The 15,136-nt window shown below is 68.0% G+C and overlaps 2 protein-coding genes across 2 annotated transcripts; one reads left to right on the top strand and one right to left on the bottom strand.

Annotated features, from left to right (window-relative positions):
• Positions 1 to 1,386: 1,386 nt before the first annotated feature.
• LOC125703359 (transcription factor HES-2-like) lies at positions 1,387 to 2,155 on the bottom strand. The gene is made up of 4 exons (XM_048967731.1): positions 2,046 to 2,155; positions 1,879 to 1,974; positions 1,648 to 1,738; positions 1,387 to 1,580 (listed from the first exon to the last, which is right to left on the bottom strand). Exons 1-4 carry the CDS (start codon positions 2,100 to 2,102, stop codon positions 1,387 to 1,389), a joined length of 438 nt encoding a protein of 145 aa, XP_048823688.1. The 5' UTR covers positions 2,103 to 2,155.
• Positions 2,156 to 3,137: 982 nt separating this feature from the next.
• On the top strand, positions 3,138 to 15,014 carry ESPN (espin). The gene is made up of 12 exons (XM_048967675.1): positions 3,138 to 3,431; positions 4,559 to 4,752; positions 6,983 to 7,169; positions 7,246 to 7,428; positions 7,503 to 7,634; positions 7,730 to 8,293; positions 9,607 to 10,012; positions 11,242 to 11,387; positions 11,487 to 11,768; positions 14,146 to 14,225; positions 14,311 to 14,322; positions 14,417 to 15,014. The coding sequence occupies exons 1-12, from the start codon at positions 3,138 to 3,140 to the stop codon at positions 14,562 to 14,564; spliced, it is 2,628 nt and encodes an 875-aa protein (XP_048823632.1). The 3' UTR covers positions 14,565 to 15,014.
• Positions 15,015 to 15,136: the final 122 nt, after the last annotated feature.

The following is a 15,136-nucleotide window of genomic DNA, read 5'->3' as shown; positions in this document are numbered from 1 at the left end:
CCTCGGCCGCGGCGGACCTCGCCCTGCCGCGCCCACCCGCTGCCCGCGAGGCCCCACGCCGGGCTCCGGCGCTGCCCCGGTTCCGACAGCTCCCGCGGACCGAAAAACCCCTCCCCGGGCGCAGCCGGCACCGAGGTCGTTCCCCCCGCCCCGCCCCGCGCTTCCCTGTCCCCGGGCCGCTCCCTCGGCGCTCCTCCCGTGCCCCGGGCGGGCTCTCACCGCCACGTTGAGGTAGAGACGCTCCTACGGTGCTCCCGATCCCAGAGGCGCGCGGATCTCCCACCCTGTCCTGTGGCCGGGGGGTCTCATTGCCTCCACCCGTCCCTCGGTGCACAGCCCAGCCACAAAGTTGGCTGCGTGACCCCTGCGTGCCCAGGAGCGCGGCGTCTTCACTGGCCCCCCTTCCTCCACACAGGACAGAGCACGGCCGTCGGCTCCCGCGCCCACCCGCGGTGCGGTGTGGCACACCCGAGGCCCACGAGTGAGCCCTGCAGCATTGCAGACACACGTGCATGGCCTGGGCACACTGCCCTGCTCTGTTCCCACGCTCACACAGGGCTCTGCTTCAGCCCTTGGATGCCGCCGGCAGCACTCAGCTACTGGAAATGCTGAGCAAAACTGCTTACACACCAACAGCCCCTGTGGGTGGCAGGGCTGCGGCGTGCCCAGGCAGCAGCCCTGCATGGGGCTCCCCCCATTGCCAGCTCCCCAAGCTCCACATCCCAACCGAGCACTGAGCTGCTGCTGTGCCACTGCGTGTGGCAGAAGGGGGCTCAGGGAGCCTGCAGCCTTCGTGTCAGTGCAGCACCTGCCCAAGCAGCTCAGTTCTTGTTCCCTTTTTCCCAGCACCCGTAGGTCCAACTGAGAGCTTTATGGAATGCTGGGGTTTTAGGCAACAGGTGGCAGAGATGGGCAGGTCAGCCAGTGAGAAATATGGGTAGCAGGGATGCAATGTGTGCCCCACTCAGCTCCTCGGAGCCCTGGGCTGCCAGAGTGCACCCACCACGGGCGTCACCTCCACAGCCAGGACCTGCCTGGGCCTCCGTGTGCCCACATAGGGGCAGGGACAAGCCCAGGCCTGGCACAGAAGCGGGGTGCAAGCGCTGCCAGGCCATTGCATCAAGGGGCCCATGCCACAGCTTGCCTGGTAATTAGCCATGGCTGTGGCAGCAGATTGACAACACTGGCTGCCAGGGCTGCTGCTGACACCTCACAGCTCCCAGGCGGTGCCACCAGGGGTGGGAGTGGGAGGCAGTGCCGACGCTGCTGGGGCAACCGCTGCTCAGCTTTGGCCAAAGGTTTATTTGTACAAAGGGTTGGGGATCCCCCGGCCGGCAGCGGGGTCTGTACAAATAAATAGGGTTATGTACAGCTGTGTGCGGGGGGCTACCAGGGCCGCCAGAGTGGGGTGGTGGGGGCGCGGAGCGGGGCGGTGGAAGGCGGCGGGGCCGCCTTGGGGCGGGCGGGCGGTGGAGGCTCCGGGAAGCAGTGGCGAGGGGGGAGCGGCGGAGCGGGGGCCAGCAGAGCGCCCAGGCGGGCCAGGCAGGCGCGGTACCCGGCGCTGAAACTCTCAGAAGGCTCTGCGGAGAGACAGCCGTGAGCAACGGGCCGGGCCCCGGCGGGCGAGGGGCGGGCTGGGGGGCTCACCTGGGGCCGAGGACGCGGCCGGCACCTCCTTCAGGAACTGCACGGTCATCTCCAGGATGTCCGCCTTCTCCAGCTTGGAGTACAGGGAGCTCTGTGGGGGACGACGGTGGGCACCGGGCACCGGGAAGGACGGGTGGGCATGGGGAGGGGGGAAGTGTCAGACGGGGACAGAGCGACGTGAGGGGGACGGGGCGAGGAGCGGGGGGCGCAGGGCCGGGCCGCGGCACTCACGTCCTTACAGACGAGCGGCAGGATGAGCGTTTTGAGCTGATTGAGGCTCTCGTTGATGCGGGCGCGGCGGCGTTTCTCCAGGAGGGGCTTGAGTGTCTGCGGGGAGAAGAGGCCGTGAGGGCGGCCCGGCATCGCCGGAGGCGGTTCTCCTGCAGACCGGAGCTCACCTTGCGCAGCTCGGCGGGGCTGCGCGGGGGCTGCGGGACGGCGCCCGGCGGGGACATCGCGCTCCGGCGCTCCGGCACCGCCAACGCCTTTATGAGCCGCCGGGCCGCCCCGCCTCCCGGCCCCGTGCGGATGGCAGAGCGGAGACAGTGGGGCAGGGAGGCAGGACGGGCGGTGGGCAGGTAGGGAGGGCAGGGCGTGCAGGTAAGGGGGCAGGCAGGCAGGCAGGGGGCGGGCGGAGGGTAGAGGGCGGCCCGGCCTCGCCTCTGTCCGCCGTGCTGGAGCCGGCGCCGCTGTCCGCGGTGCTGACGGAGCGGGGCCGGGCGGGGCGGGGGTCTCGGCCCGACCCCGGTGAGCGCCGTCGGTGCCAGCGGCGCCCGCCCCGCGGTGCCGGGAGGGAGGAGCGCTGTAGACCACGTGGGGACCGTTGGGAGCGGTGGCAGACCGGGGTCCTCACCCTGCGGACACCCGAGGAGGCACCCCGGGCCTTGACCGGCAGCTCCCTGTTCCCTCGCCGCCTCTTTCGTTCAGCAGGAGCGCGGACCCGGGCGCGACTCCCGTTACAGCCACAGATCTGAAAGTAACTTTCTGGTCTCGAGGGCTTCAAATCGGGGCTGAAACGCATCTGCTGCAGCTGCGGCACCACAGGCTGCTGAGGGGCACGGCGGCTCCAGCAGGCCGCCCAAAATCCGCAGCACCCTGCACAGAAGCGCTGCGCCCCGCAGCCACGCTCTGGGAACTCGGAGCAGCTCAGCCAGTGCCATCCGCCGGGACGGTTCTCATCCCAGGAGGTTGCGAGGTGTCAGGGGTACCGGCGGACACCGAGCACCCTGCAAGGCGGCTCTGCGGCCCGGGGAACGGGCAGGGGGCAGCGGGCAGGTCCTGCGGCGGGTGGGTCGTCGTGCCCGACGGCAGGGCTCCGGCAGGGGCAGCGCGGCGCGGGGCGGCGTGGGAGGGGGTGGGGGGGCCACGGGGCGGGCCGGACCCGGGGGAGGAGGAGGAGCCGGCGGGGCCGGGCCGCCGCGCCGTGGGAGTGGCGCGCAGTGCCAAGCGGCGGCCGGACGGCCCGGCGCGGCCGGTCCGGGGCCGGGATCATGGCGCTAGAGCGGGCGCTGCAGGCGGCGCGGCAGGGCGACGTGGAGGCTCTGCGGGGGCTGCGGGCGGCGGGGCTGCTCCGGCCGGGGCTGCGGGACGCGCTCGGAGCCTCTCCCGCTCACCACGCCGCCCGCGCCGGCCGCCTCGCCTGTCTTCGGTACCTGGCGGCCGAGGCTGCTCTCCGCGGCGACGCGCGGGCGCGCAACGGGGCCACGCCGGCCCACGACGCCGCCGCCACCGGCAACCTCGCCTGTCTCCAGTGGCTGCTCACGCAGGGAGGCTGCGGCGTGCAGGTGCGAGCTGCGAGCGGCCGCGGGCCGGGGAGGGGGCGCGGGGCTCGACGGGGCGGGCTCGGCGGGAGCGCGGGACGGGCGGCGGGGCCCCGGGGGGCGGGACGGCTGCCCCCGCCCCTGCGGCACCTCCGGCCCCGGGGAGGATCCCGGCGGGGCACCGGAGAGCCCAGAGGCGTCTCGACGCACCCCAAAGACCGCCACGTGCGCTGCTAAGCTCAGGCGGAGCGGAGCCTCCCGCTCAGCTACCGCAGCCCCCAGAGTGGGAGAAGCCCACGCCGAGAGGCAGTAGAGGCCCCAGAGCCGCTGCGCTGCGGGGCAGAGCAGAGATCGGCGCCCCGAAGGGCGTCCGCGGAGCCGGAGCTCCACAGCCGCGGTCCGGCGGGGGAAGCAACGTTTCCGGCCGCGTGGGTCTGCGTGAAGGGCTCTGCCCACGGCGTCAAGGTCACGCACAGACTGCCGAGAGCGGACAGCCACGCACAGCCACGCGCAGCCTCTGTGCTGCTCGACGGCGGAGGGCCTCGTCCTGCGTGCGGGTGGGAGCTGCCTGCGCGGCACTCGGGGCGGCGGATCCGCCACACGCAGGACAAAGCCACGCAGCCCCGAGGAGGGGACGGTGGCTGGGGTGGGTGTCCGGGCGCTGTGACCCGGGGGCATCGGTACCTTCTCGGGCTTATACAACCGGAGCGAGCCCCGGGGCAGATAAGCAGCTTGCCCCGGGCTGGCTGAGAGGTAACAACATGTGATGAGGAGGAGGAGGAGGGGTGGGAGAGGTGATTAAGCAGGAAGGAAGGACGGGTTCAGCACGGTTCGGCGACGTTCTGGCCCGAGGCCAGCTCAGCTCTGTGCCCCGTGGAGCGAGGAGGGCAGCGGGGCCGGGGCAGCAGCGAGCCCCGCGGCAAAGCAAGCGGGGCTTTGTGCAGCGCCGGGCTGCTAAACCGCTGCTGAGGCCCCCGGGGAGCCGGCACGCTTACGGCCCCGGGATCCTCTGCCGTCCTTTCCAGGGCCATCCTCTCGTGATCTGCAGGGCTGCATATGAAGCCTCTCAGCCCCCCAGCCCCACACGCTCTCCCTGGCTGGAGGTGCAGAGCTGTCCCGAATGCCAACGGCCTCTCCCCTTCCTCCCGCAGGACACAGACAACTCCGGTGCCACTATCCTACATCTCGCAGCCCGATTCGGTCACCACGAGGTGATCGAGTGGCTCCTCCGCTTCGGAGGCAGCGATCCTACGGTAGCCACAGATACAGGAGCGCTGCCGGTCCATTATGCTGCGGCCAAAGGGGATTTCCCTTCCCTGCGACTTCTCTTAGGACACTGCCCAAGGTAACGGCCCCTGCTGCCCTTGGGAGGCTGGGGGGCAGAGCTGAGAGCTCGGCAGCGCAGGGAGGATTCAGGCTTTGGGGCGGCCCCGCTGCCACCCCCCCACCTCGGCTGCTGGGCAGGGCGCCAGCGTTGGGAGCCGGCCACATCCACCCCCTGCTGCACAGCTCCAAGGGCAACGCGGCAGCATTATCACCTGGGCACACAGCTGCGCTTCCTTTATCACCCGCAGAAAAAGGGCGAGGAGGAGCGCAGCGAGCGCTGACAGAAATATTGCCCGCGGCCGCGGGCGGCACGGAGCGCGGTTTGTTCCCTGCGCTCGTGGCGCGGGGCGATAACACAGCCGCCTTTGTCCACCTCCGTTATGTAAATGGATTAAGCTGCCCGCGGAGGAGAGGCGACCTTTCCCGCTGCCTCCAGGAGCGCAGGGCCGGGCACCGCTGGACGCCGCGGCTGCACGATGCCCGGCACCGCCGCGACCCCCGCATGCTGCCCTCACCCCCTGCGCAGCCCTCCCCGAGGCCGTGCCTGGGGATGCAGCGCAGCGCCCCGTGCTGAGCCACCCCGGGCTCACGATGCGATTACGCGGCCCTAATCTCATTTCCCACGGTGGGCAGAGGCTCTATAAATAACCGGGGCCCCGGCTGAGGGGGGGGGGGGGGGGGGGGCGTGGGGACGTGCAGCCCTGCCACACCGCGCTGGGCTCAGGGGCACGAGGGACCCGTGCTGCCCCCAGCCCCGCTCCCGCCTTCCTCTCGCGCAGGACCCCTGCCCACAGAGCACCGCCCCCAGCAGCGCTCTCCTGACCTGTAGGCAGCTCCTCGAGCAAGGCTGCCCTGCCCTTTGTCTCCTTGCCCGAGGTGTGCTGGCGCAGTGGAGGCACCTGTGCCGTCCCGTGCCCAGATGAGTCAACCCTCCCCACCCCAGGCCCTGTTCCCTCACAGCTCCGTGCCGTTCTCTTGCAGAGCGCTCTTAGCAGCAGCCCTTTTGCACTGAGTTTCACGTTCCTGCTGGGGTTAATCTGCTGCCAGCTGCCTTCCCCTGCCGAGGTGGCCCCTGAATTATTTACTGCTCGCCCTGTGCCTCGGAGCAGGCTCTGTTACAGCTGTGAAATTCAATCCTGGGGTGCCGTGGGATGTGGATGCAGTTCGGGTGGGTGCGTGCTGGGCTCTGCAGCACCAGTGTGGAGGCTGTGTGGCGTTCCCAGCACTGCTGTGGGCAGCTTGTGGTTCCCATCCCACTGCAGCTTGGCCACCTGTGGGTTCCCAGCAGCTGGTCCTAAAGCAGGCAGCAATGCAGGGTGGTGGCCATCTGGCACAGCACTCCCTGCTGCCAGCCGGCACTCACCAGAATGGATTAACCTCCCCTCGTAACTGGGAAATGGCGATTAGAGATTGGGAACGTAACAAGTGCACCCACACCACGTGGCTACACCACCTCCCAGGGGTTCTACTGAACCCCCAGGCCTGTCCCCAGTGCAGTGCTCAGCGGGACAGCATGGCACAGCATGGCACAGCATGGGGCCGGTGCCGGCTGGGACCGTCTCACGGTTACAGGGATCAATTATTAAAGGCCCGCGATCTGTGTGATAACTGAGTGGAGTATTTGTTGCTCTTCCTTTTTTAAATATTCAACAGGTTTTGTGGAGCACTCAAAAAATCCAGCTTCCTGCACAGCAGGGCTGCAGGATTTGGGATGCGGGGTGGGGAATGTGGGATGGGGGATTCAGGCCATGGAGTGTCAAGGGCCACCCAACGGGAAGGGGATGCGATGCCCAGCAGTGGGGCTGGGCAGTGCCATCGCACAGTTCTACCCTTCCCCACTGGCTGCAGGTGCCTAAGCTGCTTACTTAAAAATACTGCTAGATTGCAGTGTCCAAAAACAGCCAAAGGAATGCGATTAGCCCGAGCTTATTGACTTAGTGACCTCCCGCAGCAGCCGCCGTGTCTGTGTGGGGCTGCAGGGTGGAGGGTCCCAGCGCTGCCCTGCCTGCTCTGTGCCGTGCGTGTCCCCAGGCGCGTGACTTCATGTCCCCGCACATCCACATGTCCCTCGTGTCCTACACATCCTCTGTGACCACGCGTCCTCGTACAGAACCCCTGTGCCCCCATAACTGTGAATCCCACACTCCTGTGCTCTGCAGCCACACGACCCCAGTGCCCCACGTGTCCCGGTGCCCGCTGTGCTCCCATCGGAGGGGCTGCAGGCACCCGGCACTGTGCTCTGCTTGCAGCACGCTCAGTGCCCAGACCAAGACTGGTGCCACCCCTCTGTACCTCGCCTGCCAGGAGGGCCACCTCGAGATCATCCAATACTTGGTGAAGGACTGCGGGGCCGACCCCCACGTACGCGCCAACGACGGCATGACCCCACTGCATGCTGCAGCCCAGATGGGCCACAACACCGTCATCGTCTGGCTGGTAAGTGCTGCCTGGACACGGCACGGTGGCGCAGTGGGTATGGCACGGCATGGCACGGCACCCCTGCGCTCCACAGATGAGCTTCACGACAGTGAGCCTGTCAGAGCGGGATGACGACGGAGCCACGGCCATGCACTTTGCTGCCAGCCGCGGCCACGCCAAGGTGCTGAGCTGGCTGCTGCTGCACGGTGGTGAGATCACGGCAGACGGATGGGGCGGCACGCCGCTGCACGACGCTGCTGAGAATGGCGAGCTGGAGGTGGGTGCTGGCAAGTGGGGGGGCACAGGGGTAGGAGGCACTGCGCCAGCCCTGTCTTGTGCCCCCTCTTCCAGTGCTGCCAGATCCTGGTGGTGAACGGCGCTGACCTCAGCATCCGTGACCAGGATGGCTACACGGCGGCCGACCTCGCCGATTACAATGGCCACATCCACTGCGCCAAGTACCTGCGCACCGTGGAGAACATGGTACCATGGCGTGCTAGGATGTGGGACAAGAGCACAGGGGTGTGGGGGCCGTGCGGGACCTGGGTGCGGCTGTCTGACCACTCTCTGTGCCACAGAGCATGGAGCACCGCGTGCTGTCACGAGACCCTTCGGCAGATGGGGAGTGCCGTCAGCCTGACTCAGGCATGTCGTCACCCAACACCACGGCATCGGTGCCCCAGGCGCGCTTCGAGGTTGGCTCCCCCGCCAGCACCCTCTCCAACTACGACTCCTGCAACTCCAGCCAGTCCAGCACCGGGGAGAAAAGGGGCGGCCCCCACACGGCCCCTGCAGCCCGTGAGTGCCTGGGGCAGGGTTCAGGGGGGACATGGGCTGAGCTGTGCTGTGACACCCCCTCCCCCCCCGCAGGGGTCCCGGAGCCGGCACTCACAGACATGCAGGCTTACATGGACATGCTGAACCCCGAGACGCGGCCACGGGGCAGAGGACTGGCGAGCGAGGGTCCCCCACCGCCACCCCCCAGTTTCCCTCCACCGCCACCCCCCCCTGCAACCCGGCCCCCTCCCCCACCCCCCGGCTACCCTGCGCCCGCACCGCCCGTTGCCCCCGACACCGCCGACATCTACGTGCGGGCCAAGAACAACCTGAGGCACGTGGAGAGCCAGGCGCTGCGCAGAGAGGTACGGCCCCCATAGCTCAGGGGGGACGAGCCACCAATGGGCTGTGAGAACCACTAACTGCAGGGGAGTGTGGCAAGCTGGGGCCAACGGTGCCCCAACATCGCTGTGGCAGCGGGTGGCTCTGATGCCCTGGCTGTGCCAGCTCAGCATGCCGCACTGTGTGGGCAGCATGTGCCGAGCCCACGTGGTGCCAGTGGTGCCACCGACGCAGCGTCCCTGGGTGAGCTGGGCGTGGGTGGCTGTGCGGAAGCGTGGGGTGCAGCAGCAGCTGTAACCTGAGTGCCCGGCTCCGGTGTCACCTGCGCCGCAGGTGTCGGGTGGCATTGCTGGTGCTGCCAGGAGCTGAGAGGGCTCAGCGGGACGCACAGGTAAGAGGGGTGCAGCCGCCCAGGGCGGGGGGGTGCAGGGTGCGGGGGGCTCAGGGTCCTCTGGCCTTGGACAGCAGCACCAGGCTGGGGGCGGGGGCCCAGAGCACGGCCACGGGTCCTAGTGCACAGCGGCAGGCAGATTGGGGGCTCGGTATCACAGTGCGTACCAGCTCTGCTCTGGGCTCAGCTCCCTATCGTGCTCCCCACAGGATTCATTAGAAGAACCGGGGCTAATGAGCAGCCCTACCTGGGGCTAATAATTGGGGCTGCCCATGGGGTGTAGGTGAGCCCGGATACAGCCGGTGCTGGGTGCGTGAGTGCCGCTCGGTCCTGCAGCACCAACCCTTGTACCTTCCCATGGGGCTGGGGCCGTGGCTGCTGGGGCCAGAGCCAGGCTTGGCTCAGCGCCCGTTGGAGCAGGAAGCACCGAGCTGGCACTTGTTGAGTTAGTTGAGGCTGCAGGCTGCACGGAGCAGCCGGGCTTGCCATGCAAACGCCTTGGGTGGAGGTGGCATGCAGGGAAATGTAAATAGTGGGGCCCTGAGAGCAGAGCGTGGGGCGTGGGATGCAGGACACAGTGGGACCCTTCGCCCAGCAGCAGACACAGCACTGTGCCACACGGCACGGCCTGCAAAGTCCCGGAGGTATGCAGAGGGGTGAACTGAGGCCGTGCTGCCTTAATAGTGACATTGACTGCCAGGTTTGCAGCGGGGCTCCAGGCCACAGGGATAAGCTCCAGCTCCTGGCTAATCCGCGGGACCAGGACACGGCACTCTGTTCCCAGGGGGTTATCCCAGGGGAAGCTCAGCCGGGCCGTTGGGCACGGGGTCACGGTGCCAGGCACCCACAGGGCCCACCGCCGGCCCGTGGCACACACCCGGCCTCTGCCCCATGGCCATTCCAGGGTCTCGCCTTGCACACCGCTCAGCTGCGCTCCCTTTGCAGCTGGTGTCGCGTGAGGGCAGCCCCGAGGGCCTGCGCCGGGCCGACTCCACGCGGCGGTCACGGAACTTCAGCAAGCAGCCGAGCACAGGTGACTACTACAAGCACCTGGGGCCCAGCGTGGCAGAGCTGCCCGGCCCGCGCAGGATGGCGCACAGCGAGGAGGTGAGCGCGGCCCCGGAGCTGCGTGCGTCGCGGCGCCCCAACCCTACGTCATCCCTGCCCGCGCTCTTCCAGAGCTCTCTGTTGCCTGCGGACGCCATGCACAATGGGGGCCCGGTGGAGAGCAAGCCTGGCACCGAGCTGCCGCCTCCACCACCGCCTCCGCCGCTGCCCGACGCCGCCTGCCCGCCGCCCCCTCCGCCTCCGCCGCCCGCTGGCCCCCGCCGCTCGTCCTCCTCCACTGGAAGTAAGTCGGGGCTCTGGGCACCGTGCTGCCGGGATCGTGGCTCTGCCTCCCGGCCGCCCTCGTGCTTCTCCTCACACCACGTTGCGCTCCACGCGGCACGGCTCCTGACGGTCTCTCTGTCCTTCTCTCCTCCGGTCTCGGCGCGGGGGCTCCCACGCCTGCCCGCCCCCACTTGCTCTCACTGCTGGCTGCTTCTCTTCTCTCTTGTCTTGTGGTGGCCAAATCCTTCCTCTGCTACACGCGCTGTGCCGCCTCTCTTCTTCTCCCCCTAGAAGGAAAAGCTTTGAGACAGATGAAGAGTAAGTACTGCAGCTTGTTGCTCTTTGCTGGGAGCAGGGCACCTCAGTGGGGCAGCCTGGCATCGCGGCAGCGCTCACACGTGGTGCTGTGGGCACGCGACCTCTCCCAGCACCGATGGCCACCAGGGCGAGTTCCCTGCAGCCCAACATGGAGCAACCCAGCCAATGTGTCCCAGGCCACGAGGGCGACATGCTGCGCAATGCCAAGCTGGGGCCCTGCACTGACACGGCTCCGGCTGGGGCAGGCACGGAGCGTGGGGCCAGCAGGGTTGGCAGGGCCCCGTGCCCCCTGCGGCCCCCACGGCCCTGTGCACAGAAAGCCTTTGTTTGCGCTCAGCCGGCCGGCATTACCTCGCCACGTGAGCGCACCGGCCGCTCCCCCGCCGCTGATTGCAGCGCGCTGGTTGGCAGCAGCTCAGCGCCTGCTTTATTAGCGCTGGCTCCCGGGGGCTGGGGGGCTCAGCGGCGCTGGATGGCATTGCGAGCGCCCGGCTGTGCCCGCAGCACCAACCGGCGTCTGGGCCCCGGCGCTACGCAGCCGAGCGGGCGAGCAGGGGGCAGTGGGGAAGGGGCTCTGCCTTGGTGCGGCACCATGGGCCGTTAGGGACTCACGCATGGCTGGCACGGACGGTGGGTGCTCGCAGGGCACAGTGCTGGCCCCCGGCTGCTGGGGCACTGCAGGGGGTTGCAGGGTAGCACAGGGCTGTCCTACCGTGCTGCTGCCGGCAGCAGTACTGTTTGTGCGGTCACAGCGCTGCAGCACGGTGCCACGGGGCTGTGCTTGCAGGCAGTGCTCAGGGCTGGGAATGCTCCGGGGAGTTGGATGCTGGGTGCTGGTCTGATGGGGTCCTACAGGCTTCTGGCTGACACAGCCACGGGCAGGGGCTGGCAGCAGCAGGGCCCGCGCTGCCCACTGCCTTCCTTCACCAGGCACCAAGTCGTTCAACATGATGTCCCCCACCGGCGACAACTCGGAGCTCCTGGCTGAAATCAAGGCCGGGAAGAGCCTGAAGCCAACGCCACAGAGCAAAGGCTTCACCACCGTATTCTCTGGCAGCGGGCAGGCAGGGGCCAACGTAGGTGGCATGGGGCAGAGGGATGTGTTGTGGGTACCCCAAAACCTGGGGGGTCGGGTGGGGGCACAGCAAGCACTCATTTCCTCCTTCCCTTCACAGGCTGACTCACCAGCATCCTCCCCATCGCCCACCAGGACTCCCACCCCACCAGCCACCCCCGAGGCCGGGGGGCCACCACGCTGCATGGCAGGGGGCTCGCCAGAGCCAGTGCTTAATGGGAGCTCACCAGTGCCAGGGCCGGGGGCCGTGGCCCCACCAGATGTGGAAGCTCTGGTGCCAAGCCACGATGAGCAGGGCCGGCCCATCCCTGAGTGGAAGCGGCAGGTGATGGTGCGCAAGCTGCAGCTCCGTATGCAGGAGGAAGAGGAGCAGCGGCGTAAGGTAGGGGGACCTTGCTGTGGGGTCCTGCGAGCTGTGTGCAGTGAGAACAGCCCAGGACCTGGCTCGTGGACATGGTGTGGAACCACATCGCTCTGGCTCCTGTGCTGGGATGGCCTCAGCCCTGCTGCATGCAGGAGATGGCCTCACCATGTGTGCCGTGGGTGCCATGCACCCTGCCTGGCTACAAACCCATTCCGGAGCACTCATCCCGTGTGGTTATTGCTGGTGCGTGGTCCTGGCTCCCTGCTGGACCCTGGCACTGGGGGGTTGGCATGTGCAGGGCTGTGGGGTGCATCCTCAGGAGCTGTTTTGCCCTTTTTCCTGCCCTAGCTGGAGCCTGGGAACGTCTCGCCCCCCCCGTGCTGGCGCTACTCCGCTGCCCACGGGGGCATGCTGGGACCCTTTGGGCAGCTCATGACGGAGGAGGACATTCTCCGCATTGAGAGGCAAATTGAAAACCTACAAGTGATGCATAAGGTGCAGACAGTGGAGACAGAGCTGGAGCAGCTGGAGGAAGAGCTGCAGCAGCTCTTGCCGCTCTCGGCCGCTCTGGCCCCCGAGCGCTTTTCCCTCGATCCCCGGCGCCTGCAGGGCCGTGCTGAGGACCTGCCCGCCTGGTGCAGCAAGACTTCCGCGCTGCTGAGGAGCATGGCCATGCTGCTGGCTGCCCTAGGAGGCCGCGAGAGCTCTGGGGCAGGGGGAGCAGCGAGCAGCACCGTGCCGCAGAGGCCCCCCCCTGCTGCTGCCAGCACCCAGCAGGATGCCCGGCACGAGATCCTGCGCTGCGGTGTCTCAGTGCGCAGCCTGAAGGCCAACTATGAGGGGCTGGTGGGAGCCCCTGTGCCCCACGCCAGGGTCACCAAGAGAAAGCGATCGCTGCCCACCGGTGTGCTGATGGATGGCTGCACCCGTGAGCCCGTCCTGGAGGAGGACTATGGGGATGAGGATGTGGATGGCATGCTGCGACGGAGCCGCCCGGTGCAGACAGAGCTGAGCTGCCTGCAGGAGCGCATCGATGCGCACAAGGAGCGTGCTGTCTCCCTCTTCCTGGAGCACTGGAAAAAATGGGCGCTGGCAGAGGCACCGGGCTCACAAACCCACGGGGACGAGCGGCTGCGGCGGCTCTGGAAGCAGCGGCAGGCAGTGGCAAGGCTGCTGGCGCGCTGGAGGAGTGTGGCCCACCGTGTGCCGGGGCGGCAGATCCGGCGGCTGAGCCGTGCTGAAGTGCTCTACTGGCCCGAGCACTTCTTGCCCCACGTGCGAGGCTCGCCCATGCCCTACGACAGCCTCTCACTGGACCTCTTCATGCTGGGCTACTTCCAGCTGCTGGAGATGAACCTCAGTCCCGAGGAGCGGCGCTTCCGGCACCTGCTGTGCTATGAGATGTTTGACCGCCTGAGCACCCACAGCTGGGAGTGCATCCGGCGCTTCCACCGTGCCGCACTGGAGCGGGTTGAGGCTGGCCACCGCTGCTGGCTCGATGGCTTTGAGGACCTCAAGCAGGAGTTCTTTGGGGACAGCCCCACCAACACAGTGGCAGCAGTGGGATCGAGCCCTGTGCCTCCCTGTCCAGCAGCCACAGCCCGGGGCACGCAGGAGCCAGCCCAGCTGGTCTCAGAGCTGGGAGAGTTCAGCAATGAGGACATCTGCCGCTACATCGACCGCAGCTTCTCCTTCTGGAAGGAGAAGGAAGCAGAGATGTTTGATATCTGAGCCGAACAGGGTGCTGCAGCGGCAGGGCTGTGGTGAAGGCGTGGGGCTGCTGAGCACAGAGCTGGGCGTGCAGCTGGGTGCAGGCAGCAGCAGGACCAGTGCACTGCATGGCTCGGCTGCCCTGCTGCTCTCGTGGCGGCAGGGCTGCGGGTCGGCTCTGAGGACTGCCGGGTTTGGCCTTGTGCCGTGAAGTCCCAGGTGCCCAGACCTCTCGAGGGTCCCGTGGCCGGCTGTGTTGAGGTTGCTGTGTGCCACTTGCTGTGGCTGTGTGTTGTGCTTGGAGCGCTGCTCCCCTATGGTGTGGTTTGCAGTGCCGGGGCAGCATGGGCCCCTACGTGTCCGTGCAATAAAGCTGTGTGTGCTGTGAAGGGCTCAGCGCTCCGCACGGTCCTTGGTCACGCGTGCTCCCCGTGCCGGGGAAACATAGACAGCAGAGGGGACCAGGACAGCAGGACCCACTTGGTGCCGTGCCCATAGCGCCATGGAGCTGCATCCCACCAGTGCCGTGCTGCCTCGTGCCTGTGCTCCCTGTGCTCCCTGGAGCTGCGTGCCCAGGGGTGATGTCCGTGGGAGGGCTGCTGCCCAGAAGCCGGCACATCCCTGCTTCCCTTGTGGAGCCCGGCTGTGCTCCTGGGGCTGGCTGTAACGCGCCTGTTTGTTGCAGGAGAAGGAGGAGGAGGCACGCCTGGCCAGCATGCCGGCCTGGAGGAGGGACATCCTGCGCAAGAAGCTGGAGGAGGAGAGGTGAGCGGGGCAGGTGGGGGCTGTTTGTGCCGGGTAGCTGCCCCCGGCCCCACACTAATGGTGTCTCATCCCTTTGCCTTTGCAGAGAGCAGAAGCGGTGAGTGCCATGCGTCCCCTCTCCTGGCGGGTGGGTGGGTGTGCTTGGGGGGCTCAGCGACCCGCGGCGCCCTGATCCCTCTGCTGCTGAGCAGGAAAGAGCAAGAGAAGCAGAAGCGAGAGGAGGAGGAGAAGGAAAAGGAGCAGTCAGAAAAGCTAAGGACTCTTGGGTACGATGAGACAAAGCTGGCGCCCTGGCAGCGGCAGATCATCCTCAAGAAAGGGGACATAGCGAAGCACTAGCCCTGCTCCCTGCAGCAGCGTCACGCCCCGCGCTGCCCCCGGCTCTTAGCGGTGGGACGAGGCTCCGCTCCGCGCCCGGTGCCCGCCGGGACGCACGCGCCCTCCTCCCGCCGCCAACGGCCCCCGGCGCTCCCACCTCACCCGCCCCGCAGGAGCGCCCGCTGCCACCGCCCAGGTTCTCGTAGCCCCATCCCGCTGCCCCCGCCTGCTGCCCCCGACGCTGCCGTTCACAGAACGGGGCCCTGGAGCCGCGCTGCACGGGGGCTGCCGTGCAATCGGCGCGCGCTGCGTGCTCCCCGCGCTCCTTCCTTCCGCCTCCGGAGCCGCTAGAGGGAGGCTTCCGGCCCGCGTCTGACCCAGACCCTCCGCGTTTCGGCAATTAAAACAATAAATCCCCTCCTGCGGTGCCCCGCGCCTTCCTGGGGCTGCCCGCAATGCCCCTCCTGCCCTCCTGTGGTGCCTGTGCTGTGCTGTGCCACCCGAGTGCCATCCCCGATGGTGCTTCCATCCGTGGTGCTCCCATCCAGGAGCCCAGTTGGCCCCACTTCTGTGCTGTGAGGCCAGCAGCAGCC

Source organism: Lagopus muta, chromosome 21, assembly GCF_023343835.1.
Source record: "Lagopus muta isolate bLagMut1 chromosome 21, bLagMut1 primary, whole genome shotgun sequence".
NCBI lineage: Eukaryota > Metazoa > Chordata > Aves > Galliformes > Phasianidae > Lagopus > Lagopus muta.
This window is presented reverse-complemented; position numbering and strand designations above follow the sequence as displayed.

Excerpts from the sequence above, each read along its gene's own strand:
- LOC125703359 (XM_048967731.1), bottom strand. The coding sequence starts at position 2,102 with ATGTCCCCGCCGGGCGCCGTCCCGCAGCCCCCGCGCAGCCCCGCCGAG. Across the intron at positions 1,975-2,045 it reads GCCCCGCCGAGCTGCGCAAG|ACACTCAAGCCCCTCCTGGA; the intron begins GTGAGCTCCGGT and ends TTCTCCCCGCAG. Across the intron at positions 1,581-1,647 it reads GGCCGCGTCCTCGGCCCCAG|AGCCTTCTGAGAGTTTCAGC; the intron begins GTGAGCCCCCCA and ends GTCTCTCCGCAG.
- ESPN (XM_048967675.1), top strand. The coding sequence starts at position 3,138 with ATGGCGCTAGAGCGGGCGCTGCAGGCGGCGCGGCAGGGCGACGTGGAG. Across the intron at positions 7,635-7,729 it reads TGCGCACCGTGGAGAACATG|AGCATGGAGCACCGCGTGCT; the intron begins GTACCATGGCGT and ends TCTGTGCCACAG. Across the intron at positions 11,769-14,145 it reads AAGAGGAGCAGCGGCGTAAG|GAGAAGGAGGAGGAGGCACG; the intron begins GTAGGGGGACCT and ends TGTTTGTTGCAG.